The sequence below is a fragment of the Pan troglodytes genome, chromosome 20, assembly GCF_028858775.2.
Source record: "Pan troglodytes isolate AG18354 chromosome 20, NHGRI_mPanTro3-v2.0_pri, whole genome shotgun sequence".
Classification (NCBI taxonomy): Eukaryota; Metazoa; Chordata; class Mammalia; order Primates; family Hominidae; genus Pan; species Pan troglodytes.
Genome location: NC_072418.2, coordinates 41,011,072 through 41,038,585, shown reverse-complemented (window position 1 = coordinate 41,038,585; position 27,514 = coordinate 41,011,072). Strand labels below are relative to the sequence as shown.

Below are 27,514 nucleotides of genomic sequence, written 5' to 3'. Positions count from 1 at the left end.
GGCAGACCCCGGCCTAAATTGCCGCGGGCCCCCGCGGAGAGGATTTTTTTTTTTCTTTCGAGAGCGCGCGCCCATGCGCACGCGCGTTCAGACCCCTGGCCTCGGGAAGTCCGCCGGCTGCGGGGTTGGGGGCCAACCGTTCTGTGGGCGGAGTCCTCTCGCAGCATCCGCCAGGTAGCTTCTTAGTTGCTGCCCCTAGCTCTAGGAGCTCCTGAGTGCACACGCCGTACCCGTCCCTTGTCGGGAATCCTGTCGCAGGTAACAGGCGCAGCCGATGCTTTGAGATAGAGACGCCCTGCCTTCCCTGCCACGTGCAGGAGGCCCGAGGGTGAGGGGCCCCAGGTGTAGTCGCCTCTCCCCGGCGTAGGCGGCTCCAGAGCTCTGCCTTCGACGGGAGCCACAAGACCCGGGGGCTGCCTAGGGGCCTTGTTATCTTGCATTCTTTTGTTGATCGCACATTCCTGAGGGTAACTAGTGTTTGTAGAGTACCTACACCTTGGGAAATTTTGTCCAAATTTAATCCACCTGGTGACATAACCAAGCAGCGGAATACCCCGCAACACACACTCCTTTTTTAATGTATATTGCCACTCCTCCATAAGAGTTACCGAGGGAATTGACTGGAATTGCAAGGTCCTCTGGTGGAGAAGCCGGAGTCAATACCCTTTCCGCCTCAGCCTGCCTTCTAGGAAGATGTTCACTAGCACTTGAAGCTGGGAAGCATATGTTTCTTCCTGGGAGACCACATTTTTCCACTCATTCAACAAAAATGGATTAACCACCTATTCCATGTCAGGTTGGGTGATTATGGAGACACAAGAGAAATCCAGACAGACTGGAGTCCTACCTTCAGGGAGTTTTCAGTCCAGTAGGGATATCAGGCCACCACCAGACTACAACAATGTAGAGCAATACTAGCTAAGAGAAATACACCCTGCACTTTGAGCCACCGAGGCAGGAGGATCACTTAAGGCCAGGAGTTGGAGACTGGCCGGGTAACATAGCAAGACCCTATCTCTACTAAAACTAAAAAACTAGCTAGGCGTGGTGGCATGTGGCCATAGTCCCAGCTATTCAAGAGGCTGAGTATCGCTTAAGCCCAGGAGTTTGAGACTGCAGTGAACCATGATAGCATCACTGCCCTCCAGCTTGGGCGACAAAGCAGAACCCTGTCTCTTTAAAAAAAAAAAAAATTATATATGTGTGTGTTTTTATGTGTAATGCAAGCCACATATGCAATTTTAATTTTGACATAAACAGGTAAAATTCATTTTATTTATCATTATTATTTACTTACTTTTTTTTTCTTGCTATGTTGCCCAGGCTGGTATTGAACTCCTGGCCTCAAGACATGTTCCTACCTCAGCCTCGCAAAGTGCTGGGATTATAGGCGTGAGCCATCTCACCCAGCTATGAAATTAATTTTAATATTTTATTTAACCCAAATATATCCAAAATATTATTCCAAGTTAGGTTAATGGAAAAATGTTTTCATTGCTTCAGTTCTACATTTTTTTTTTTTTTTGGAGATGGAGTCCCACTCTGTCGCCAGGCTGGAGTGCAGTGGCGCCACCTCGGCTCCCTGCAACCTCTGACTCCCTGGTTCAAGTGATTCTCCTACCTCAGCCTCCCAAGTAGCTGGGATTACAGGCAGGCGCCATCACACCCAGCTAATTTTTGTATTTTTAGTACAGACTGGGTTTCACCATGTTAGCCAGGATGGTCTCGATCTCCTGACGTGATCTGCCAGCCTCGGCCTCCCAAAGTGCTGGGATTACAGGCGTGAGCCACCATGCCTGGCCTCAGTTCTACAATTTAAGTTAATTAAAATCAAATAAAATTAAAATGTTATGAGGCACTAACAAAGATACTCATTTGCGGCATTAGCTGCAGTAGCAAAAGGTTGGAAACTACCGAATGTCCATTAATAGAAATTTGGATAAATAAATGATAGTTCAGCCACACGGTGGAATACCCTGCAGCTAGTAACTGTTGGGAAATGAGTTACATGTATTAATATGAATTAATCTTAAAGGTGTATTAAGAGAAAAGTGAATAACAGTGTATATAGTATACTATCACTTGCATAAGAAAAATATTTTTGGCCGGGCACAGTGGCTCACGCCTGTAATCCCAGCACTTTGGGAGGGAAAGGCGGGTGGATCATGAGATCAGGAGACCATTTTGGCTAACATGGTGAAACCCCATCTCTACTAAAAAATAGAAAAAATTAGCTGGGCATGGTGGCAGGCACCTGTAGTCCCAGCTACTCGGGAGGCTGAGGCAGGAGAATGGCGTGAACCTGGGAGGCGGAGCGTGCAGTGAGCTAAGATGGCGCCACTGCATTCCAGCCTGGGCAACAGAGCAAGACTCCGTCTCAAAAAAATAAAAAAAGAAAAATATTTATATGTATATGCTTGTGTATGTACAGAACACCTTTAGAAACACACAAGAAGGGCCAGGCGCAGTGGCTCACGCCTGTAATCCCAGCACTTTGGGAGGTGGGCGGATCACTTGAGGTCAGGAGTTTGAGACCAGCCTGGCCAAAATGGCGAAACCACATCTCTGCTAAAAATACAAAAAATTCACTGGGTGTGGTGGCGCACGCCTGTAATCCCAGCTACTAGGGAGGCTGAGGCTCAAGAATCACTTGAACTCAGGAGGCAGAAGTTGCAGTGAGCCAAGATCGCGCCACTGCACTCCAGCCTGGGCGACAGACAGAGACTCCATCTCAAAAAAAAAAAAAAAAAAAAAAAAAAGCACACACACACACAAAAGAAAGACACAACCAGAGTTACTTCTGGGAAGGGGAAACAGAAGGACAGCTGGTCAGGTGTGAAAAGGTGACTTTTTTTCCCTTACCTGCTCCTTAGTACATTTTCCATATTTTACCATGTCCGTTTTTAAAAGTTGTTTAATGGCCAGGCGCAGTGGCTCATGCCTGTAATCCCACCACTTTGGGAGGCCGAGGCGGGTGGATCACGAGGTCACGAGATTGAGACCATCCCGGCTAACATGGTGAAACCCCGTCTCTATTAAAAATACAAAAAATTAGCCAGGCATGGTGGCGGGCGCCTGTAGCTACTCGGGAGGCTGAGGCAGGAAAATGGCGTGAACCTGGGAGGCGGAGCTTGTAGTGAGCGGAGATGGCGCCACTGCACTCTAGCCTGGGCGACAGAGTGAGACTCCGACTCAAAACAAAACAAAACAAAAAACAAAAAAAGTTGTTTAATTACAGGGAGGATAATAGCTAAGTCGTTAGAATAATTGTAAGAATTAAACCAAATTGGTTGGGTGCGGTGGCTGACACCTGTAGTAATCCCAACACTTTGGGAGGCTGAGGCAAGTGGATTCTTTGAGGCTAGGAGTTTGAGACCAGCCTGGGCAACATGGTGAAACCCCATCTCTACAAAAAGTACAAAAATTAGCCAGGTGTGGTAGCACTAGCCTGTAGTCCCAACTACTCAGGAGGCTAAGGCAGGAGGATCACTGGAGCCGGAGTGGTTGAGGCTGCAGTGAGCCATGATCGTGCCACTGCACTCCAGCCTGGGTGAGAGTGAGGCCCTGTCTCAAAATAAATAAATAAGAATTAAAAGATATGTAAAACGCCTGGTTACTACTTTACAACCTAATTAATCCTGGATACTGTCGTTACTTCTCAGGGATCCAGGGTAACTCTTCCATCCAACAGAAACTAGCCCACCCTGTTAATGTATGTTTGTCAGCCTGGAAAACTATTTCTTCCCATTAAGAAAGTTAAATGCATTCCACCCCCAGCCCTAGCTATGCAGCCACCTGAAGGCCAGAGTAGCACTCCCAGGCCCTGGGGACAAACTTGGGCTCCTTATCAGTAATGTCATTCAAAGAACCAAGTAAGCCTAGGTTTGCCCCTCTGACTTTACAGTCAACTAATTAGGCCCTTCTGATATCAGCTGGACTTTCTGCACCCCTGTGCCCAAATGTGAGACCACCTGCAAGGTTATATAATCCATGCAGGGCCCTGTCTCACAGTGTGGCGCACTCATCACCTTCCTTTTGGGTGGCCAGGTCTCCTCATTATATGTACTCAAAGCACTTCATACTTTTCCTTCTTAAAACTGAATTTAATTTGCAATTTAGTTTGAGGAAATTAAAAGTTGCAGAAAAGTTCTAAAGGATAATATAACCCATCACCTAGAATTTCCCACTGTAATCCATTTTATATCTCTTCTTTGATGACTGTAAGCTCTAGGGAGCAAGAAACCTGCCTGGATCCCCTCACACTCACCTGTAACAGAGCACATTGGAGCCAACAAGTGAGCCAAAGGGAGCCCAGGGGCCTGACCGTGTCGTGGAGTGCAGTGCCCCCTAGAGTCAACTCTCTTTAACAAGGCAAAGCTCGTGGGAGGTTTGCCTTTCCTCAGGCCACCAACTAATGCTGTACCTTACAGTGGACTGGTGCTAAGAAAAGGAATATAGTTCCAGTGTCAACACCCAGTCATGGACCTGGTTTGTCTCCACAGTCAGCAGGAATAACATGCATTGGTCCCAAATACCCTTCACGCTAAATTGGCCACAGAGCTTGAATTCTCCCATTAGATTATCTTTGTGTTAAGATATTAAACAATCAGCCGGGCATGGTGGCTCACGCTTGTAATCCCAGCACTTTGGGAGGCTGAGGCGGGCAGATGACCTGAGGTCAGAAGTTCGAGACCAGCCTGGCCAACATGGTAAAACCCCATCTCTACTAAAAAAAAAATACAAAATTAGCTGGGCATGGTGGTGCATGCCTGTAATCCCAGCTACTCAGGAGGCTGAGGCAGGAGAATCACTTGAACTCCAGAGGCGGGGGTTGCAGTGAGCCAAGATAGTGCCACGGCACTCCAGCCTGGGTGACAGAGTGAGACTCTGTCTCAAAAAAAATAAAAAAGGAAAAAGAAATAAAAGATATTAAACAAGACTGTTGGGATTAAAGCATCTGGAGCTCACTACAAACTTGCTTTTAAGGACAGGTACTGGGATTAGGGAGTCGAATGTCATCCTCTGAGGCTAACCCAAGGAAACTGGTCTATGGTGTGGGGAAGAGTGGCAAATAAATAAATAAATAAATAAACATAGAGGGCCAGGTGCAGTGTCTCATACCGGTAATCCCAGCACTTTGGGAGGCTGAGGCAGGTGGATCGCTTGAGCCCAGGAGTTCGAGACCACCTAAGCAACATAGGGAGACCCTGTATCTACAAAAAGTTTTTAAAAAATTAGCCAGGCATGGGGGTGTGTGCCTGTGGTCCCAGTTACTCGGTAGGCTGAGGCAGGAGGATTGCTTGAGCCCAGGGGTTTGAGGCTGCAGTGAACTGTGACTCTACCACTGCACTCCAGCCTGGGCAACAGAGCAAGACCCTGTCTCAAAAAAAAAAAAAAAACCACATAAAATTAAATAAACATAGAGATTTGGGGTTTGAAAGTCCTCCTTCTCACTCATCACCTAGAAATATTCCCCCAAATAGTCCCAACCACTTGCTCTCTGTAGGCCGGTCAAGAGAAGTGGGACCCAGTGGAGCTATTTGGAATATGGGAAGTGATGGCAGTGACTGCAAATTTGTTACAAACGACTACTCTCTCAGCAGCTCCAGGGCCGCAAGAAGGGGCCAGTGGGGTAACTCTGAGTTGTGGTTGTTGTTTGGGTTTTTTGGTGTTTTTTGTTTTGTTTTTGAGATGGAGTCTCGCCCTATCGCCCAGGCTGGAATGCAGTGCTGCAATCTCGGCTCACTGCAACTTCCGCCTCCTGGGTTCAAAGCAGTTCTCTGCCTCAGGCTCCTGAGTAGCTGGGATTACAGGCGCCCGCCACCATGCCTGGCTAATTTTTGTATTTTTAGTAGAGACAGGGTTTTACCATGTTGGCCAAGCTGGTTTTGAACTCCTGACCTCATGATCCACCCACCTCAGCCTCCCAAAGTGCTGGGATTACAGGCGTGAGCCACCGCACCTGGCCTTTTTTTTTTTTTAAGACAGGATTTTGCTCTGTCACCCAGGCTGGCATGCAGTGGGGCCATCATAGCTGACTGCAGCCTCAACCTCCTGAGCTCAAGTGATCCTCCCATCTCAGCCTCCCAAATAGCTAGGACCACAGGCACATGCCACCACGCCTGGCTAATTTTTTTTTTTTTTTTTTTTTTGTAGAGACAGGGTCCCACTATGTTGCCCAGGCTGGCCTTGAACTTCTGGCTGAAAGCGAGTGAGCCTCCCACTTTGGCCTGGGGTAACTCCCACAGGGGCCTCCACTGCTGTGCAGGATCTGAAGCAGATCAACTAGAGCCTGAAAGGCATTCAGAATGAGCAGCAAGTGCAGGGTTGAGTGGAACAGAATGGAGACAGCTATCGCAGGAGGGCAGCATGCAGTCTGGGGAGTGTGGAAAGAGACAGGATGGTGTGTGCTGCCAGCCAGTCCCAAGTTCCCATTGTGAGTGGATTTGTGGATCGGAGAGCCTTCTGAGCATCAGCCAGCAAAACCTCTTCCTCCTCTGATATAGTAGAAGAATCCTGAACTGTGGATTGGATCTTAGTCTTTTTTTGTTTTTTTGTTTTTTTGTTTTTGAGACGGAGTCTTGCTCTGTCACTGAGGCTAGAGTGCAGTGGCGTGATCTCGGCTTGCTGCAACCTCTGTCTCCCGTGTTGAAGCGATTCTCCTGCCTCAGCCTCCCGAGTAGCTGGAGTTACAGGCGCCCACCACCGTGCCCGGCTAATTTTTGTATTTTTAGTAGAGACAGGGTTTCACCATGTTGGCCAGGCTGGTTCTTGAACTCCTGACCTCGTGATCCACCCACCTCGGCCTCTTAAAGTGCTGGGATTACAGGCATGAGCCACTGCACCTGGTGGATCTTAGTCTTGATCTGCCCTTTGTAGACTCAAACACATCCCTTTTCCTCTTTGAGTTAATGTTCCTCTTTTGTACAATGGAGATGATGATATCTGCCTCTCAGGATTCTTTCAAGAACTAATGAAATGATTGATGTTGAAAGCTTTTCTGTGGGCTCTCACCCACTGTGTGCATGTGAGATGATGATGGTAAGTTTTGCCTGCTGCTTCCCCCCATCCCAAATCCAGTGAGCAAGTCTCTGTGGCATACCAGAAGGTGTGTTTTGCTGACCTTGCTTCAGGAAGCCCAGGCCAAATGAATTGGGACTCCAACAGTTCTCTAAACCAGTGTTTTTCACATTTTGGTTATTGTTGAAGCAAGGTGCAACGGTTCATGCCTGTAATGCCAGCACTTTGGGAAGCCAAGTCTTTGGGAAGCCAAAGCTTGAGGCCAGGAGTTAGAGACCAGCCTGGACAGCATAGTGACACCCCCTCATCCCTACCCCACCCCCACTCCCATCTCTACAAAAATTGAAACAAAAAAACAAAATAGGCCAGGTGTGGTGGCTCATGCCCGAAATCCCAGCATTTTGGGAGGCCAAGGTAGGAGGATCACTTGTGACCAGGAGCTCAAGGCCAGCCTGGGCAACATAGTGAGACCCTGTCTCTACAAAAACAAAACAAAGAAACAAAAATTAGCCAGGTGTGGTGGCATATGCCTGTAGTCCTAGCATGTGGGAGGCTGAAGTGGGAGGATCACTTGAGCTCTGGAGTTCAAAGCTGCAGTGAGCTATGATGGTACCACTGCACTACAGCCTGGGCAACAGAGCAAAGCCTTGTCTCTTTTTTTCTTTTTTTTTCCTTTTTTTTTTTTTTTTTTTTTGAGACTGAGTCTCACTCTTTCCCAGGCTGGAGTGTAGTGGTATAATCTCGGTTTACTGCAGCCTCTGCCTCCTGGGTTCAAGTGATTCTCCTGCCTCAGCCTCCAGAGTAGCTGGGATTACAGGCACCTGCCACAACGCCCAGCTAATTTTTGTATTTTTAGTAGAGACGGGGTTTCACCATATTAGCCAGGCTAGTCTCGAACTCTGGACCTCAGGTGATCTATCCTCCTCCGCCTCCCAAAGTGCTGTGATTGCAGGCATCAGCCACGGTGCCCAGCCAAAACCCTATCTCTTAAAAACAAAACAAAACAAAACAAAACAAAACAACAACAACAACTCATTGATGGGCCTTAATCTCAGATTGATGGGCCTTAATCTCAGATTGATGGGCAGCAACAACAATTATTCATTGATGGGCCTTAATCTCAGAATTTCCAATTGAGTAGGTCTGGGGTGGGGCCCAATAATTTGCATTTTTAACAAGTTCCCACCATTTCTCTAAACGGATGAAGTTCTTCTACATCTGGCAGGAAAGGTTGGCCTCCGTTGCCCTCTGCTGGCCAGACTATAAATTTAACTGTCATGTTTCCAGAGCAGCTGAAAAGCATGAAGTATGAGTTGGAAGGAAATAGAGTGGTCACCTGTCTGAGAACTAGGCCAGCCTACAAACAGCAGTCGTAAGTGTCTGTCCTGGTTCATGAGGTCCAGGGACCATACTTTGAGAACCCACAGTCTTCACAAAATGCTCTCCGGACACACCACAAAATGTGAAGGACTATTATTTGCCTGTGAGGGTATTCTTTCCCAGCCCCTCTCTCGGTTTCTCTGGTTCTCTCACCCATATATGTTACTGGGTTACGATAGGAACATGCTAAGATTCACTCCCAATTTGCTCTCTCCAAGCCTCAGTTTTCTCATCTATAAAATGAGATAATGCCTACCTTACTGGGCTGTAGAGTGGATGAAATGAGAAGGTATGTCTTGTGCACAGTTCCTGACTTTCAGAAGGTGTTCAATAAACATGAGTTCATTGTTCTTGCTTTCTGATTCCTAGCTTCTCGGAAAATGGCAGTGACTAAGCTGGGCTCTTTTGGATTCCCACAGGTTTTTAAGCAACAGTCCTCAGGAGGGCCAAGGGAGTCTGATGGTGATGTCTTCCCCCAGGCTCATTCCCCTGTGGAAAGATTTAAAACTCCTCCTAAATGACACCATAAATAAAAGCAAGGTAATGTATATGTAGGACATAAACATATTATAGGTTGGCTGCTACCTGTCTTACAGTCATGAGCATTTCAGAAGAGCCACAGATTGTCCTTGAGAACAGGAAGCAAACAGGGTATACTATAGTCACCACCTTAGCAGGAGGTAGGCCATCAATTTCCATGAGTCACAGACTTCTCGCAAGGACATTTTGATAGTGGAAAGTGGACACTCTGGAGGATTGTAAGAGGAACTGACCTTCTGGAAAGAGAGTTTTTCTATTATTTTATTTTATTTATTTTGAGACACGGTCTCGTTCTGTCGCCCAGGCTGGAGTGCAGTGGCATGATCTCGGCTCACTGCAACCTCAGCCTCCCAGGTTCAAGCAATTCTCCTGCCTCAGCTGCCTCCCAAGTAGCTGAAACTACAGGCGCACGCCACCACGCCCAGCTAATTTTTTGTATTTTTAGTAGAGACGGGGTTTCACCATGTTGCCCAAGCTGGTCGTGAACTCCTGAGCTCAAGTAATCTGCCCGCCTCGGCCTCCCAAAGTGCTGGGATCACAGGCATGAGCCACCGCGCCTGGCTGAGAGATTTTTTAAAACAGGGGAGGAGGCACCAGAGAAAACAGTTGCCAAGCTCAGTTTTGCTATGGTTGGCTCTGCATACAAGGATCCCAGGGCCAGGCGTGGTGGCTTATGCCTGTAATGTCAGCACTTTGCCAGGGCGAGGTAGGCAGATCACCTGAGCTCGGGAGTTCAAGACCACACTGGGCAACATGGTGAAATCCCATCTCTACTAAAAATACAAAGTATTAGCCGGGTATGGTAGCCCATGCCTGTAGTTTCAGCTACTCGGGAGGCTGAGGCAGGAGAATCACTTGGAACCCAGGAGGCAAAGGTTGCAATGAGCCGAAATCAGGCCACTGCACTGCAGCATGGGGCCACAGAGCAAGATCTTGTCTCAAAAAAAAAAAAAAAAAAAAAAAAAACAGGATCCCAGATGCATGTTTCATAGCACATGCTCTATCACCATGGGATAATATATATATTGTATAAATGCTTGTCCTCTGTCAAATTTAAAGGCCAGATAGGGTGTCCCAAGAGTCTCACTTAGTGCAGCTTTAAGCTTCAGTAACTTAGAGCTGCACTGACTTTGGGAGACTCCGCTATATTCCATGTGTGCGTAAGGTGATGTACTTGCCTGACTATTCTGTTAAATATTGTGTCTTTTATGGTACATGTACCTTCTACACACAAGCGAGAATGTTAGAGGGGGCTGGACTCAGTAGCTCATGCCTGTAATCCCAGCACTTTGGGAGGCCGAGGCGGGCGGATTACCTGAGGTCTGGAGTTCAAGACCAGCGTGGCCAACATGATGAAACTCCATCTCCACTAAAAATACAAAAAATTAGCAGGGCCTGGTGGCATGTGCCTGTAGTCCCAGCTACTTGAGAGGCTGAAGCAGGACAATCGGTTGAACCTGGGAGGTAGAGGTTGCAGTGAGCTAGATCACGCTACTGCATTCCAGCCTGGGCAACAGAAAGAGACTCCATCTAAAAAACAAAACAAAAAAAAGAATGTTAGAGGGCAGGCATGGCTAATTTCATGTTGAAAAGAACATCATTTTTCCCCGTGTTCACACTATAAAATTTGCACACAGAGACTCTGCAGGGTTGTGTTCCCTCATGCATTGGGGGATTTGTTACATGCTTGTGAAGTATAGCTGTGCCACAGGTGATAAGTTATGCACGTGTGAGTGTAACAGGAGTAGGTCCTTCGGGTGGGAGGCATGACTTTGGGAACTGCTCCAACTGTGACTTGTGCGAGAATATATTTAGTGCCTCTGTGCCCTGGCCTCTTAGTTTATGCCACGCCTCTCTCCAGCAACCTTCGGAAGACCCAAAGAACTGCCTAGTTGTGCTGAGTGACCGGTCCCAGGTACTGTTCAAAGAGTCTCGCTATCCTCAAAATATGCCGTGTGTATGCTATTACTTCAGTGATGCCCACTTCTTCGCCTCCCTCTCTTGGGTGACATCAAACACAAAAGAAATACAAGTAAGACTGCCTTTCTTACCCTTCTTGGCCCATTCTCCAAGAGCCATGCCCATATAACTGTTAGCCCAGATTGACAACGGAGGATATTCCCCATGGATGAATGTGGTCTGGAACCAGAAATCTCTCCTCATCCTTTCTCCAATTATAGTCCCCATGTTGAGTAGGTTGTATGGTTCCCCCGAAGTAAACCAAGGTTAGGAAAAGGGTCCTAGGATTCCTGCCTCTACCATATTTCCAATTCCCATCACCAAGGGATAAAATCACTTGAGTCCTCCAATTCCTCCTTAACACAAAACATGGGGAAATAAGGGAATATTCTGCCCTACCATCAGCTCTAGGCAGTTTCATCTTTTTTTTTTTTTTTTGAGACGGAGTCTCGCTCTGTCACGCAGGCTGGAGTGCAGTGGCGCAATCTTGGCTCACTGCAGCCTTTGCCTCCCGAATTCAAGCGATTCTCCTGCCTCAGCCTCTCGAGTAGCTGGGATTACAGGCACCGACACCACACCCAGCTAATTTTTGTATTTTTAGTAGAGATGGGGTTTCACCATGTTGGCCAGGCTGCTCTCGAACTTCTGACCTCAGGTGATCCACCCGCCTCGGCCTCCCAAAGTGCTGGGATTACAGGCATGAACCACCTCACCCAGCCTAGGCAGTTTCCTTCTTATTCTCTTCTAGGCTGTAGCATGGATGAAGAGCAAAACTGAGGACATGGTTGAGAAAAGAACATTCTCCATGACTGAACGATTGCCACCCATCCAGTCCATGGTCCATGCAGGCTCCTTTCATATCCTCGTGGTCTACTGTGGTGACCTGATCCTGCGACTCTTTGGGGACCACTTTCGGGCATTCAAACCCCTGGGTAAAGTGCCCTGCCGCTTCAACATCAGCTGCCTCTGCTATGACCCGGAAATGAAGATGCTTCTGTCTGGCATCCTGGGGGCAGTGGTGACCTGGGTCATTGAGCGAGGTGGCACGGGCCTCCAAATAGCCCACATGGTCTCCATGCCAGGTGATGAGCTTGTCCAGGACATCATGCTGAATGGTCCCAGTGGCTCCCTCCTGGCCCTGTGTGAGACGGTGGTGAGGGTCCTTATGCACCAGGGCAAGGGCCAGCTGGGAGAGGTAAAGAGGTTCACGTCCACCAGCAGCGGCTCCTCCATCACCTGCTGCTTCACCTGTTTTGATCAGGGCTTTCTCTATGCTGGAAACCAAGCCGGGGAAATCCAAGTTTGGAGCCTCCAGCAGGGCCATCCACTCCACAGTTTCCAGGCCCATCAATCAGGAGTGATCTGTATCCGCAGCCGACCAGAGGCCCACACCCTGCTAACAGCTGGTAGTGACAGCCTAATCAAGGAGTGGAACCTGACTTCAGGGAGCCTGCTTCGGCGGCTAGAGCTTGGCGAGGAGCTGAACCGGCTCCAGTTTATTGACAGCATTACTTTCTTCTGCCAAACTGCCCATAGTTTTTCCTTGCACCGCCTGCCCTGCTTCTACAGCCTCTTCAATGTCTGTGGCTCTGCTCCCCAGCAGTTGCGTCGGGTCTACTGTGGAAATAACTGGTTCCGGATCCTGTGTACCACCGAGGATGGCTTGTTGCGCTTTGTGTCCCCAGTAACAGGGGACCTTCTGGTTATCACCTGGCCCTTCTCAATCCTGGACCGGGCTGTGGATTGGGCCTACGACCCAGGTAAAGAGGAGCTCTTTGTAGCAACAGGCAGCTCAGAGGTTCTGGTATTTGACACAACCCGCTGCCCTTGCCCAGCCAAGTATCTCTTAGGCACCTCACCAAATTCTCAGGACTTTGTACAATGCCTGGCTTATGGGCATTTCAACTTGGGGCGGGGTCTAGAGGGACTGATATTCTCTGGGCACCAGAGTGGTGTGATAAGAGTGCTCTCCCAGCACAGCTGTGCTCGATTAGAAAAATTCATGCACTTTGGCGCTGTACTGGCACTCTCCACGCTGTCTGGAGGGATTTTTGGTGGCCAAGGAAACTCTCTGCTCTGTTCCTATGGAATGGATGACTATGTGCACCTGTCAGAAGCTGTGCTTGATGGGGTCAAAGTACAACTGCGGCCTCTCGCCAGCATTCTCAGCAGCTGTCACCTAACACATCTGATACTCTTGCCCAAGTCTGTGGGTGCCATCACAGAGACAAACTGCCTGCGTCTCTGGAAGTTCCATGATTTTCTGTCCTCTGGGTCACAGAATGGCTTGAAATTCATAGAAACACTGCCTCTGCACCTGTGTGCCATCACATCCTTTGATGTCTGCCTCTCCTTGAGTCTTTTTGTCACAGGTTCTGCCGATGGCTCTGTTCGGATCTGGGACTTCCATGGCAGACTCATAGCCATTCTGGACTCATCACTGCACTTTGGCCCAGTCTGTTTTGCAAATGACCGGGGTGACCTGCTTGTGACTTTTAACCAGAGTCTTTACCTAGTGTCCTGTTTAAAATTGCTTCCCCCAGCCCTGCTGACTCACCTTTCCTTTATGAGCATATCAGATGAAGTACTGGAAGTCCCTAAGCCTTTCATACCAAGCTTCTTCTTCTCCTTTGAGACCATGTTTGTGCCCAAGTACATCTACCCTGGACAAGCGCAACAGAAATTAGTGGGTCTGGAGAAACTTGTCAACAACCGGGCCATTGCCTTTGACCATTCTGTGCCACATGTGATAGAAGAAGATGAGGAAGGGAGCCCAGTGTTACTGCGTTCCTCCATGCATTATTCTTTGCAGGACATGGAAGATTGGATGCAGGTGAGCAAACATTACCAATGCCATTATGTGCTTCCTCCCCAGCTACAACTGACTAGCTGGGATGGACTCAACCCCTATCAGATATTGCGATACTACTTTGGTCGTGGGCGGGAATGGCTTTTTGCCCCTGACTGCTATATCCCCAATTCAGTGATTCGTGCCCGTCTTTGGCCAGAGGGCACCCCAATATACCTACAGTGCAACCTGCATGCACCCCAGCGGGAGCTGGAATGGGACAGGTCTCAAGAATTCTTTTTCTGGCACAGCAGGGTAAGAGCTATAAGTAATACAGAATATCCAAAGAAGAAGGAGGAGGATGAACACTTCCTAGAAATGAGACTTTCCAAGGATGTAACCTACAGTGTCCTTACAGATGGAGCAAACCGAAGTTGGCTGGGAAGAAAGATGACTGAAATAACCATTAATAGCATGATTGAGACAATGCTCAATATTATGGTCCATGCTTCCTTGCTGAAGTACCAGTGCTGTGTTGGTGCACTAGGGCAAATCTTTGCCTCTTACCAGGTGTCCCCAGCCCTACGCTCTGAGACAGCCCGTCGGCTACTGGATGATACAACCAATTCCAACCCGCTGATCCGAGAACTAGCTTGGGAAGGGCTGAAGCGTCTAGGAATGATTACTCATCTTTTTGCCATGCCTCTGGCTCAAGGATTAATGGACAAGGATGAAAGAGTGAGGATCAAGACCCTAAGCCTCATGGCTGAGATTGGAATCCACTCTAGGACCTCACTCTTACAGCTGACCCAAAAACAAGAGACTTTTCGGGAGATGCAGTAAGTTTGTGCTTCCCTCAATTCTTCACCCCATTCGCCATTTTCCCCCTCCTTTCCTTTGCTATTTCTTCATCCCTGTTCATTAATTCTCCCTGATGTTTCTTCTTTCTCATAGCCTTTGCTCACTCCTAGATGACTATCCTTGACAATCCCCTGACTGTTCACTCCTCTTCCTCCTCCTCTTCCTTCTTTTTTTGAGACAGGGTCTTACTCTGTTGCCCAGGCTGGAGTGTAGTGGCACGATCTTGGCTCACTACAACCTCTGCTTCCCAGGCTCAAGCAATCCTCCTGCCATAGCCTTCTGAGTAGCTGGGGCTACAAGCATGCACCACCACACTGGCTAATTGTTTGTAGAGACAGAGTCTCACTATATTGCCCAGGCTGGTCTCGAACTCCTGGGCTCAAGAAATCTTCCTGCCACCTTGGCTTCCCAAAGTGCTAGGAGTACAGGCATGAGCTACCATACCTGGCCTGCTCACCCCTTTCTCCATTGCTTTTCCTATGTGTCCGCTACTTCTTCAAGTTCCATTTTCATCCTTTTCTCCTGCTTCTACAGCCTCCAATACAGATCACTCCATTCATTGCCATCTTGGCTTCCTAGATAGTTTCTTTTGTCTCAGCCATTATTTTCCTCTGCATATGCCATCTCTCTTGGCCACTTTGCCAAGCCTCCTGCCTGTTCCACAACCGTTTTTTGCTTCCCATTTTCCCTTTTGTTCCTGACTCAGCATAGTCCTTCTTCTCCTTTGACTTTCATAGGCAGCAGATGATCGGGGAGGAACCCCTGGACCATCTGCTGGGGATGCGGGCCACAGATCTCCAAATCCTTTCCACTCAAGTGGAGCAGAGATTGAATGAAAACCTGACCCTGTCACATAGAGATGAAAAGCCGGCTTTTTCTTTAGATGTCTCAATGCCTTCTGAACTTAAATCCTCCCTGAAACCTCCTACAGTTTCTGAAGAATCTGAAGTGGCCATCAAGCCCAGCAAAGGCCAAAGACGAGGCCGAGCAGGGGTCAAAAAGCATAGTATGTAAGGGGTAATCTGGTCTGTGCCTCAGGGTCCCCAAGAGGCAGGGTAGTTAGGGTTAAAGTGGATCAAGAGATACTAGGTGGGCTGGCGGGACATGATGGCTCATGCCTGTAATTCCAGCACTGGGATGCTGAGGTGGGCAGATCACTTGAGGTCAGGAGCTCGAGACCAGCCCGGCCAACATGGTGAAACCCCGTCTCTACTAAAAATACAAAAATTAGCCAGGCATGATGGTGGGTGCCTGTAATCCCAGCTATTTGGGAGGCTGAGGTGGGAGAATCACTTGAACCCAGGAGGTGGAGGTTGCAATGAGCAGAGATGGTGCCACTGCACTCCAGCCTGGGTGACAGAGCGAAACTCCATCTCAAAAAAAAAAAAAAAAAGAGAGATACCAGGTGGGAAGAGAGATAAGTGGAAAGATCTCATCATAGAAAAGACACTCTCGGGTGAGGGACTAAGGGAGGGCTAGCATTAGGAGAAATACCTAATGTAGATGATGATGGGTTGATGGGTGCAGCAAACCACCATGGCACCTGTATACCTATGTAACAAACCTGCACGTTTTGCACATGTATCCCAGAACTTAAAGTATAATTTTTTAAAAAAGTGTATAGATAAGGAAATTATAGTGTATTCATAAACTGAAATACTACTGTGATAAAAAAAGAGTGATACATGCAACAACATGGAAGAATCTCAAAAACTATTGAAAGAAAGCAGACACAAAAGAGCACATTTTTTAATGATTCTATTTATTTGGAATCCTAAAAAAGGCAAATGAATCTACAGTCACAGAAAGCAGATCAGTGGTTGCCTAGGGCCAGAGGTTAAGGGTAGATAGATGTTGACTGGGACACTATATAGGAGGGAATTTAGGGGGATAATAGAAATGCCTTATATCCTGATTGTGATTGCAGTAATTACAAAAGTGTATACATTTTTCAAACTCATCAAACTGTTTGCTTAAAATGGGTATATCCTGTTTAAATTATACCTCAGTAAAATTGATTTTTATGAAAGCAATGAAAAAAAAAGACTTTCTAAGGAAGGATCCACTCAAACTCAGGAAGACTCTAAGGCCTAGCTCTCTAGGATTTGGCAGGAGTAGGGGGCTAGGAATAAAGCAAAGGAATGCTTTTTTTTTTTTTAAGGCCTCAGTTCTCTCTGTTGCTACTTCTTATATGACAGTTCTTCTTAGCTCACACCTAATATTGGGAAGGGTTTCATGTAGCTTCCCATACTTTGCTTACCTCCATCTCTCGATTTTTACTGCAGGCCAAAAATGGTTGCGGGGTCTCAAGAAGACGAAAGAGAGAGACTCTAAACAGATGAGCACAGAGCCAGGCCTCTTAGAGGATAAAAGTGGGACTGAGGCCGCACCAATTGAGATGGAGGAAACATCCGTCTATTCCAAATGGTCTTCACGCACCAGTGTAATAAAGCTCTCAAAAGATGTTGATTCTCAAGAGAAAGATATCTCGAAGGATCACATTGCATTGACCCTGAAGAGGCCGCAGAAAATACGTGACAAAAGAGACAAGAAAGCAGCAGCTCAGAAACTCAAAAAGAAGCACAAAAAGAAGGGAAAAGAAGCCAAAGTTATAAATGAGGAAACTACACCTCCTGTAATGGAACAGCCAGTTACTAAAAAGGTTAAAATCCAAGGGCGGGGAGCCTCTGGAATATCTGGCCGCAGATCAACCGCTGGAGATGGCTCATCATGGAGGGACGATCTATGTCGTCTTATGACCCTGAGGATATCTGGTTCCCAAACAAAAATGTCAGAAAATCTAAACGCTGAGCTAGTGACATTTGCTCAGGAGACGCTGGTAGATAGGCACCCCAGCTGGGAACTCTTTCAGGAGATCTGCCCCCTATTGAAGAAAGAAAGTAAGGTTCTGCTTGAGGACCTTGATTGGGATGTAGTCCCGCCAGAGAAGAAACCAATTTTTATCCAGGAAGGAGCAATTAGAGAGGACATGATACAAGGTGTGACCCAAGAGGTGATCAGACACAAGGAAGTGATGCCAAGGGAAGAAGAACAAGCACAAAAGAAAGCAAGAGACATGCTGGGCTTGGAGGAAACCCAAGTGATTTTGAAAAAGGGCAAGAAAGTTATTTTTTTAGAACCAGGTAATGTAACCATGGGAAAAGAAATATCAAAGAAAGAAGAGAAGAAAACCTTTCAGAAGTCACCTAAGCAAGGGAGGAAAGCTGTCCAGAAGGAAAGAAAAGTAGGAAAAATAAAGAGGGAAATGACCAAAGAAGAGAGGGATATGAGTGAGGAAGTGGAGGAAATGGCCACACTAGAGGAGAAAGTGGTCAAACAAGAAGGAAAACTGGTTATGATTGAGAGGACACCATCTTGGCAGGACTGGAAAAAGGCCTGGGATGAGTGGAAACAGGTCCATGGTGAGACAAGGAAATCCTGGAAGGCATGGAAGGAAGAATGGGAGAAGAGGCTTCTTCAGGAAGAGGAGAAACTACATCAGGCTGGAGCAAAGCTATCCCCGGAGGAGGAAATGCTTCAGGAGGACAAGAAGCTGAAATGGGAGGAGTGGAAACAAGTCTGGGAAAATATGTTATCATCTAAGTCCAAGGAGCAACAGTACAAGGATGAGGAAGAAGTGACTTTGGAGGAAGAAGTGTCTCGGGAGGGGGAAGAAAAAGAACAGCAGGTCACAGAAGAGCAGAGACAGATCCAAGAAGAACACAAACGGGCCAGAATACACAGGAAACGAGCCCGAGCTGAAAAAAAACGAGCCCAAGAAGAGAGGAAATTAGCACAAGAAGAAGAGAAACTTGCACAAGAAGAGAGACAGTTGGCCCAGGAAGAGAGAAAACTGGCCCAGGCATACATGAAAATAACCCAGGATGACAGGGAAATGGCCCAGGCAGAGGGTAAGATTGCCCAGAAAGAGGAAACACTGGCCCAAAGAGGGGAGAAGCTAAGCCAGGAGGCGGAGAAATTGGCCCAGAAAAGGAAGAAACTGGCCAAGAAATGGGAGAAAGTGGCTAGAGAAGAAGAGAAACTAGCAAAGAAAGGAGGGAAACTGGCTGAGGTGAAAAACATATTGGCCCAGAAAGTGGAAGAACTGCCCCAGAGGGAACAAAATCTGGACTGGCAAGAAAAGGAGCTGGCCCAGGAATTGGAGGAACTGGAATGGGACATGGAAGAACTGTCTTGGAAAGAAGAGGAACTGAATCAGGAAGAGGGGAAACTGGTTGAGGAAAAGAAGAAACTGGCTGAGGAAGAGGAGGCATTGGCCTGGCAAACGGAGAAACTGTCTGAAGAAGAGACAAAACTGGCCCAGGAAGAAGAGTTGCTGATCCAGGAAAAGGAGAAACTGGCCCAGCACAAGGAAAAAATGCCTGAGGAAGAGGAAAGACTGGGACGGAAAAGGGAGCAATTGATTGAGAAGAAGATGAAACTGGCCCAGAAAAGGGAAAGATGGATCAACAGCTTGGAAGAACTCACAAAGAACAAGATGATACTGTACCAGAAGAAGAATCTGGCTCAGGAAAAGAAGAATCTGGCCCAGGAGAAGGAAAAATTGGCTCAGAGGAAAGAGAACCTACTCTATAATAAAGAAAGACTCACCCACAGCAAAAAGCAATTAGTGCAAGTAAAGAACAAATTGGGAATGTTCAAGAAGATACTGGCTCAGGTAGAGGAGAAGCTGACACAGGAAAAGGAGACCGTGATCAAGAAGAAGGAGAAACTGGCTGAAACAGAGAAAAAATTGGTCCAAGTAGAGGATAGTTTGGCCAAAAAACAGGAGAAATTGGCCCAGGAAAAAATGAAATTAGCTCTGGAGAAGGCAATGGTCCAAGGAAAGAAACGGCTCAGAGGAGAGTTGGATATTGCTAAGGAAGAAAAGGCATTGAACCTGGAAATGAAAAGACTGGCTGAGGAGAAGATGAGACTGGTTGAGGGAAAAGAAACACTGTCTAAGGGAGAGACTCCAGAAACTTCTAGACAAAGGAAAATGACTCAAGTTGAACAAGAACTGTTTGAGAGAAAATTGTCACTAGAGGAGAAGATACTGCTACATGAAGACAGGATATTGGCCATGGAGGAAAGCGAAATTGCCAAAGGAAAACTGGAATTTACTAGAGGACAGAGAATATTTGTCCAGGGGCAAAGAAAGTTAGCCAAGGCTTCAAGGAAGTTGATTAAAAAAAGGGAGAGCCTTTCCAAGGAACCAGCAAAACTGAACAAAATCTTAAAGGCACTTCAAAAACTAACCAGGGATGAAAGGAAACTAACACAGGAAGAAATAAAAATGACAAAGATGAGGAGGGCACTCTTTGTTAAGGAGCACAGGCTGAGTATAGAACAGAGTAAGCTGGATATCAAAGAGTGGGATTTTTCTGAAAAACGATCAGAACTGACTAAAGATGAGAAGAAACTGGCTCGGAAGCAGAGAAAACTGGCCAACGAAATGAGAAGAATGATAAACAAAGAAGAAAAAATGACTGAGGAAGAGGGCAAATTGGCCAGAAAGCATTCAGAAGTCATATTGGATGATGAAGAGGAAGGAGGAATAGAAGAAGAAGAGGTAATCCCATTCCTTAAACGAAGGTGGAGAAAGAGGAAAGAGGCCAAGAGAGTTGACAAACCAAAGGAAAAGTTTTCCAGTCAAGTGGATGAAGTGGAAAGTGAAGAGCATTTTTCTGAAGAAATGGAAAGCCTGTTAGATGAACTAGAAAAGCAAGAGAGTTTGTCTTCTGAGGAGGAGGAGGAAAGGGAGGAAGAAGAGGAAAGGGAGGAGGAGGAGGAAAGGGAGGAGGAGGAAGGGGAGGAGAAGCAGGTGGAGAAATTAGAGGAGGAGGAGAAGAAGAAGAAAAAGGAAAAGAAGAAGGAGGAGGTTCAGGAGAAGGAAGAAGTGTTTGAGGAGAAAGAAGAAATTATGAGTGAGGAAGAGACAGAAAGTTTGAGTGACGAGGAAGAGGAAGAGGAGAGCTGCTCATTGGAAGAAGAGGTGGACAGGGAAACAGAGATCTTAAAAAAAGAAAAACAATTTAAGTTACAAGAACAAAGAAGAAAGAGCCTAAGAGGAAGGGAAAGAGTCCTTTCCATTTTAAGAGGAGTTCCTCATGGCAAAGGCAGGGCTATAAGACTAGGAGTTCTAAAAAGCCCTTTGAAGAAACTGATGTCAACAGCTCTGGAGATGAAAGAGAAAACACCAGTGCCAGTGCCGGAGAAACAAATATCCTGGGAAGATAAAAAGGCCACAGTAGTTGAAATACCCAGGAAATTCTTACGGACAATGGATAAAGAAAGAGAAGTGATGGGAAAATATGAACCCATACCTCCACATGTTTTGGGTACAGTTTTGGAGTCCCAAGCACAGGACTTAAAGACCCCATTTATGTCCCACATATTAAGGAGGACCGTGGAAGCTGAGGAACTCCAACACAAACCACTAGGTGCCTGGTGGAAGTGGTTTTTGCAGCATCCACCTCTGATGGGACAGACTGAGGTACAGTTACCTCTCTCCCAAATCCCAGCTAAGGAACAACATGCAGACGTAAGCCTCTCTGATGTAGAGTGGATCCGCCATGTCCTAGAACGAATGGAAGCGGGAGAACAGCTTTCCAGGGATGGTTTCCATAGACTGTGCCAGCTGCTCAAAGACCTCGCCTCAAAGGGAAACTTAGAATGGCTGCATCTGGCCAAACTTGAAGCCATTGTGTACCGTCACAGACAGGCCCTGGAGTCACAAGACACAAGGATCTCAAGTAGACAGTCCATGAGTCCAAAATACCTGAAAGTGATTCCTCCTATAAAAGCAAAGGAAAAGGAGAGCTGGCCAAAACCTTTGGCTGTCCCCACACAAAAGTCCCCATTAGCTACCAAGAGGATTCCAGACCCAAGGGCTAAAAATTGGCATCTTCTAGGAGAACCTTACAGAAGTGAGAGGGCACAGCAGATATCCATTGCTCACAAGGAGATGGAAATGCAATACTTTTATCCTGCCGCCAGAGACATTTTTCCAAGTGCCCATGCCTCTGTGGAAAAACAAACCCTGGCACTGATGTTTCAAAAGGACTTCTGGGATTTTAAGGATAAACGCAGGTTTCCTAAACTGCCCAAGTTAGAGAAGAAGACACAGCCCATTTCTAAAAAAAAGGAAGAGTTGCCTTTGTGGGAGACATTTGTGGCACTGTACCATGTTTTGCGGATGCTGCAGCAGCGATATCCAAAAGACAGCACTGCTTGGATGGAACAGTTCTACCAGCTCATGGACCTGTACCAACTTAAGTCCCCCAGAATCCAGAAGCTGCTTCAGGAGCTGCTAATGAGAGAGGAACCTCAACCCCAAGAGATCATCTACGAAGAGGCCCTAAAAGCCACAGAGCTAGTTCCCGGGGAACGGCTGTTCTGCTGCCTGTTTTGTGGCAGTTCTCATACTCCTAGAAGTCCTCAGGAGTTCCAGGGTGCGATACCCCTCCCATGGCAGAACTGTGTGCGCACCATCCTTCCCGTGGGCATTGCCCGGTATGGGATCTTAGAACTTGCCTGGAAGAGCCTGCCTGAAGCTGATCTTCATCTCACTAAGGCACTGACACACACCGTTGCTCCCACTCTCTAATTTGGGACTGACTGGAGGCTGGGACTTTTCATTGCCAACTGGAGAAAGGCCTAATTACCAGGATCTAGACCTTCATCTCTCTCTCTCTTTTTTTTTTTTTTTTTGAGACGGTGTTTCACTCTTATTGCCCAGGCTGGAGTGCAATGACACGATCTCAGCTCACCGCAACCTCCGCCTCCCAGGTTCAAGCAAATCTCATGCCTCAGCCTCCCAAGTAGCTGGGATTACAGGTGTGAGCCACCACGCCCGGCCCTAGACCTTCATCTCTAGGCCCACACAGAGGTAGGGCCAGGTCGAAGCCCTTTCCCAGCTCTGGAAACACAGCTTCTATATGTGGAATAAAGAGGAGGTTCTTGTTTGCAACAAGCACTTTGATGTGTTCTTTCCCCACAAACTTTGGTTCCCCAGGAAGGTAGCCAGGGAAACAACTTACTCACGTACTCCTGAGAGAGGGGGAAGCTTCCCAAAAGACAGTGGTGTCCACTATGTGGATGTATTGAGGCAGACGAGTCTGTCCTTGTCCTCTTCATTCCTTCCCACCATCCTCCCCAAGCACTCTAAGAAGGAAAGTACCAGACACAAAAACTAATGTACATTTGGCATGAATTTGAGGGGTATTGATATAGTGGAAAGAGAATGGGCTTTAGAATCAGAAGATGCAACATTTTCTCCCTTAGTATTTGGGGGCCTACAGTGGGGCTGACTCTTTTTCTGATTGTAGTTCTGTATGCTGATGACTTGAGTTCCAGATAGCAGGAATGGTGGATGTTGAGGAGATTCTCAGAGTAAAGGAATAATCTTCGAGTTTTAGCCAGTACCACCTCCACCTGGTGACTTCATCACTGGATGGCACTAAGGGGTGAGGCCATCTGAAGTTAAAGCAAAAAAAAAAAAAAAAAAAAGAGTTTAGGCTAGGCATGGTGACTGACGCCTGTAATCGCAGCACTTTGGGAGGCCAAGGTGGGAGGATTGTTTGAGCCCAGGAGTTTGAGACCAGCCTGGGCAACATGGTGAAACCCCATCTCTACAAATTTTTTTTTTTTTTTTTGGGGGTTGGAGTCTCACTCTGTCACCCAGGCTGGAGTGCAGGGGAGCACAATCTTGGCTCACTGCAACCTCCGTCTCTCAGTTCAAGCAATTCTCCTGCCTCAGCCTCCTGAGTAGCTGGGATTACAGGCACGTGCCACCATGCCCGGCTAATTTTTGTGTTTTTAGTAGAGACAGGGGTTTCACCATGTTGGTCAGGCTGGTCTCTAACTCCTGACTTTGTGATCTACCCGCCTCAGCCTCCCAAGGTGCCAGGATTACAGGCATGAGCCACTGTGCCCGGCCTGTTTTTTAATTAGCTAGGTGCAGTGATGTGTGCCTGCTGTAGTCTCAGCTACTCAGGAGGCTGAAGTGGGAAGATCACTTGAGCCTGGGAGGTTGAAACTGCAGTGAGCCATGGTTGTGCCACTGCACTCCAGCCTGGGCAAGAACAAGGCCCTGTCTCAAACAAACAAACAAACAAACAAACAAAAAGGAGCTAAGCTGATGTCCCTATGTCTTTCATTCCCTCTACTACCATCTAGACATGGAATTTGGGTAGGGTGATAGAATAAGAATTTGGAAAACTAGGTGTAGGCTCAATTAGGCCCCCCCAGTTACTTAGGGACTTAATGAACCTTCCTTCTAGCAATTAAGGAGACAAGAGTTAAAGCAAAAGGAGTAGGCTGGGTGTGGTGGCTCACACCTGTAATCCCAGCACTTTGGGACGTTGAAGTGGATCACTTGAGGCCAGGAGTTCAGGACCAGCCTGACCATCATGGTGAAAACTTGTCTCTTACAAAAATACAAAAAACTTAGTTGGGCATGGTGGTGTGTCTGTAATCCCAGCTACTCAGGAGGCTGAGGCAGAGGAATTGCTTGAACCCAGGAGGCAGAGGTTGCGGTGAGCCAAGATCATGCCACTGCACTCCAGCCTGGGTGACAGAGCGAGACTTCATCTTTAAAAAAAAGGGGGGGCAGTAAAGTTGTCACTGTTTTTCCCTGATCTCCTCTCCCTGCCACGGCAGAACTGCCTCTTTCCAGGCACGCTGAGGCTTACTGCTGCTTCTAAAAAGTAGCCCATCTTTACCATTTGCCACTCCCCACCCCAATCTCTCTTTTATTATCTTACCTCCTCTACCTCTTTTTTCTTTTGAGGGGAAGCAGAGGATAGAGGGCAAGAGAACATTCTGAGAAGTTAGATTCACCTCAGAGGCCAAGGGCAATGAGTGTCCTTGCTCTACAGTTGGGCTCTTCCATGGCAGACTACACGTCAGGCCACGCAGAATAGGTGAGAGCTGACCAGGCATGGTGGCTCACGCCTGTAATCCTAGCACTTTGGGAGGCCAAGGCAGGCGGAATGCCTAAGCTCAGGGGTTCGAGACCAGCCTGAGCAACATGGTGAAACTCCATCTCTACTAAAATACAGAAAAAAAAAATAGCCAGGTGTGGTGGCATGTGCCTATAGTCTCAGCTACTTGGGAGGCTGAGGCAGGAGAAGTGCTTGAACCTAGGAGGCAGAGGTTGCAGTGAGCCAAGATCATGCCACTGCACTCCATCCAGCCTGGGCGACAGAGCAAGACTCCATCTCCAAAAAATAATAATAATAAAATAAAAATTAAAAAAAGGATATGTGAGAGCTGTGGGCTGGGAGCAGGAAGACTCAAAAAGGATGATTCACCTGACAGCCAGGCAAGGCAGCAGGAGTTAAGGATAGCCCAGCTGGCTCTGCAGTCTTGACCTGAGTCATTTCTCCTTTTGGCCTCTGTTTGTCTGTGTCAAAAAAAGGATAGTGCACAAATCACAAATATGAGGCATGAAAGAGGAGCCATCACTATAGATCCTACAGACATTTACAAAGATAATAGACTACTATGAACAACTCTATGTCCATACATTTGACAACGCAGATGAAATGGATAAATTCCTTGAAAGATCCAGAAAGAGAATAACAATACCTATCTGATTCATTTATAAATCTACCATCCATATTCCAATTTTGTCAGTTGACTTAATAATGTCCTTTATAGTAGATCTTTCTCTTTCATTGTAGGAGCTAGTCTAGAGTCAGGATATTAGTGAGTCCTCTGGTAAAAAGAAACAAAACCCAGCAGATAGTCTGTGGTGCTAGAGTCAGAAAGTCTATGAATGACTCTTCAGGGACACTCAGAATTTGGGTACTGGCTGTGACAACCCAGATATCTTCTTGTCTTTGCCAGAATGTCAAAGAACAGTTGTTTGTGTTTTTATGAAAAATTTCAATCACAAAAGTAGAAGAGTATTATAATGAACTCCCAGCTCCCTATTGCCTATAATTAATTGTTAACATTTTGCCAAAATTGCTTCATCTATTTTTTTCTTTGTTGAAGTATTTTAAAGTAAATCCTAGACATCATATTTCAACCCTAAATACTTTGATATTTCAGCTCTAAAAAATAACATTTTTCTATATAATGATTTTCATACCTAACAAAATAATTCCTTAATATCATCCAATACTCAGTCTATGCAAATTTCTGTGGTTGTTCCCCTCCCCAAAATGTCTTTTTTTTTTTTTTTTTCATTTTTTAGAGATGGGTTCTTGCTATATTTCTCAGGCTGACCTTGAACTCCTGGACTCAAGGGATCCTCCCACCTCAGCCTCCAGAGTAGCTGGGATCATTGGTGCATGCCGCCATGCGTGGCTCCCTAAATGTCCTTTTATACTTAGTTTGTTTGAATCAGAATTCAAATAAGAGTGTGACCCTATCCCTATCTCTCTCTCTCTCTCTCTCTCTCTCTCTCTCTCTCTCTCTATATATATATATATATATATATATATATATATAGCCAGGCACATGCCTGTAATACCAGCACTTTGGGATGCGGAGATGGGCAGATCACTTGAGCTCAGGAGTTTGAGACCAGCCTGGCCAACGTAGTGAAACCTCCTCTCTACTAAAAAATACAAAAATCAGCCAGGAGTGGTGATGCATACCTATAATTCCAGCTACTTGGGAAAGTGAGGCAGGAGAATCTCTTTAACCTGAGAGGCAGAGGTTGCAGTGAGCCAAGATTGCACCACTGCACTCCAGCCTGGGAGATAGAATGAGCAAGACTCCACCTCAAAACAAACAAACAAACAAACAAACAAAAATTAGCCATGTGTGGTGGTGTGCGCCTGTAGTCCCAGCTACTCAGGTGGCTGTGGTGGGAGGATTACTTGAGCCCAGGAGTTCAAGGCTATAGTGAGCTATGATTGTGTCACTGCACTCCAGCCTAAGTGATAGCAAGACTTTGTCTCTAAAAAAACAAAAAATTGAGTCTGGGAGTGGTGGCTCACACCTGTAATCCCAGCACTTTGGGAGGCGGAGGTGGGTGGATCACGAGGTCAGGAGTTCAAGATCAGCCTGACCAATATGGTGAAGCCCTGTCTCTAGAAAAAATACAAAAATTAGCCGGGCGTGGTGGCACATGCCTGTAGTTCCAGCTACTTGGGAGGCTGAGGCAGGAAAATCACTTGAACCTGGGAGGTGGAGGTTGTAATGAGCCGAAAGAAAAAAAATTAAATAAGGCCTATATACTGCATTTGATTGTTATGCTTCCTAAGACTCTTTTAATCTTGAACATTTACAGTCTTGTCCCCAGCTTTTTCACACCATTGATTTGTTGAGGGTACTAAATCAGTAGTGCTGTAGACTTCTCCATGCTTTGGATTGTTCTGATAGAGCAGGGTTTCTATAATCTGAGGTCTAGATGTACTTTGAGAGTCCATGAAACTCTTCAAATTAAATGAAAAAAAAAGTTGTTGGCATGTGTTAAGTACTTTTTTCTGCTGAGAAAAAGTCTGCAGCTTTTATCAGATTCTTAAGGAGGCTCCTGACACAAATACATGAAATCAACACTTAAGGAGACAGCATAGGGCTTTAGCTCAGACATTGCCAATAAGCAGTTAAATGACCTTCAACAAGTAATGGCCTTACTGGGCCCTAGTTTTCTGATTTTTGAAGGGAGAATTGCACTTCAGATCTCTCCAGCATATTAGAAGGGGCTTCCAGCCTCCCATCTTTCTCCCAGCATGCGTGCTCAGGATAGTATGAGAAACTTTTCCTACCATGTACAGGCGCCAACTGCTTTGAACCAGGGTTTAGGTGACAGGGAGTTTGGCCTTGAGTAAGACCTCAATGGGAGGAGGATCTTACATTTCTGGAAGAATATGATTTGCACAGACTAAGGTGAGTGAATAAAGACACTAGATTGAGGCCAGGCACGGTGGCTCACGCCTGTAATCCCAGCAATTTGGGAGGCCAAGGCAGGTGGATCACAAGGTCAGGAGATTGAGACCATCCTGG

General features: G+C 46.7%; 1 protein-coding gene across 3 annotated transcripts; it reads left to right on the top strand.

Moving 5' to 3' along the window:
• Positions 1–83: 83 nt before the first annotated feature.
• WDR87 (WD repeat domain 87) lies at positions 84–22,523 on the top strand. 3 transcript variants are annotated; one of them, XM_054673401.2, is made up of 6 exons: positions 84–258; positions 8,820–8,940; positions 10,802–10,855; positions 11,648–14,526; positions 15,286–15,554; positions 16,834–22,523. In XM_054673401.2, exons 2-6 carry the CDS (start codon positions 8,860–8,862, stop codon positions 22,155–22,157), a joined length of 8,607 nt encoding a protein of 2,868 aa, XP_054529376.1. In that variant the 5' UTR covers positions 84–258; positions 8,820–8,859; the 3' UTR covers positions 22,158–22,523. The 3 variants fall into 3 exon arrangements, with proteins under 3 accessions (XP_054529376.1, XP_016791323.2, XP_054529378.1); XM_016935834.4 differs by having other exon boundaries at positions 10,802–10,972; XM_054673403.2 differs by lacking the exon at positions 10,802–10,855 and having other exon boundaries at positions 90–258.
• Positions 22,524–27,514: the final 4,991 nt, after the last annotated feature.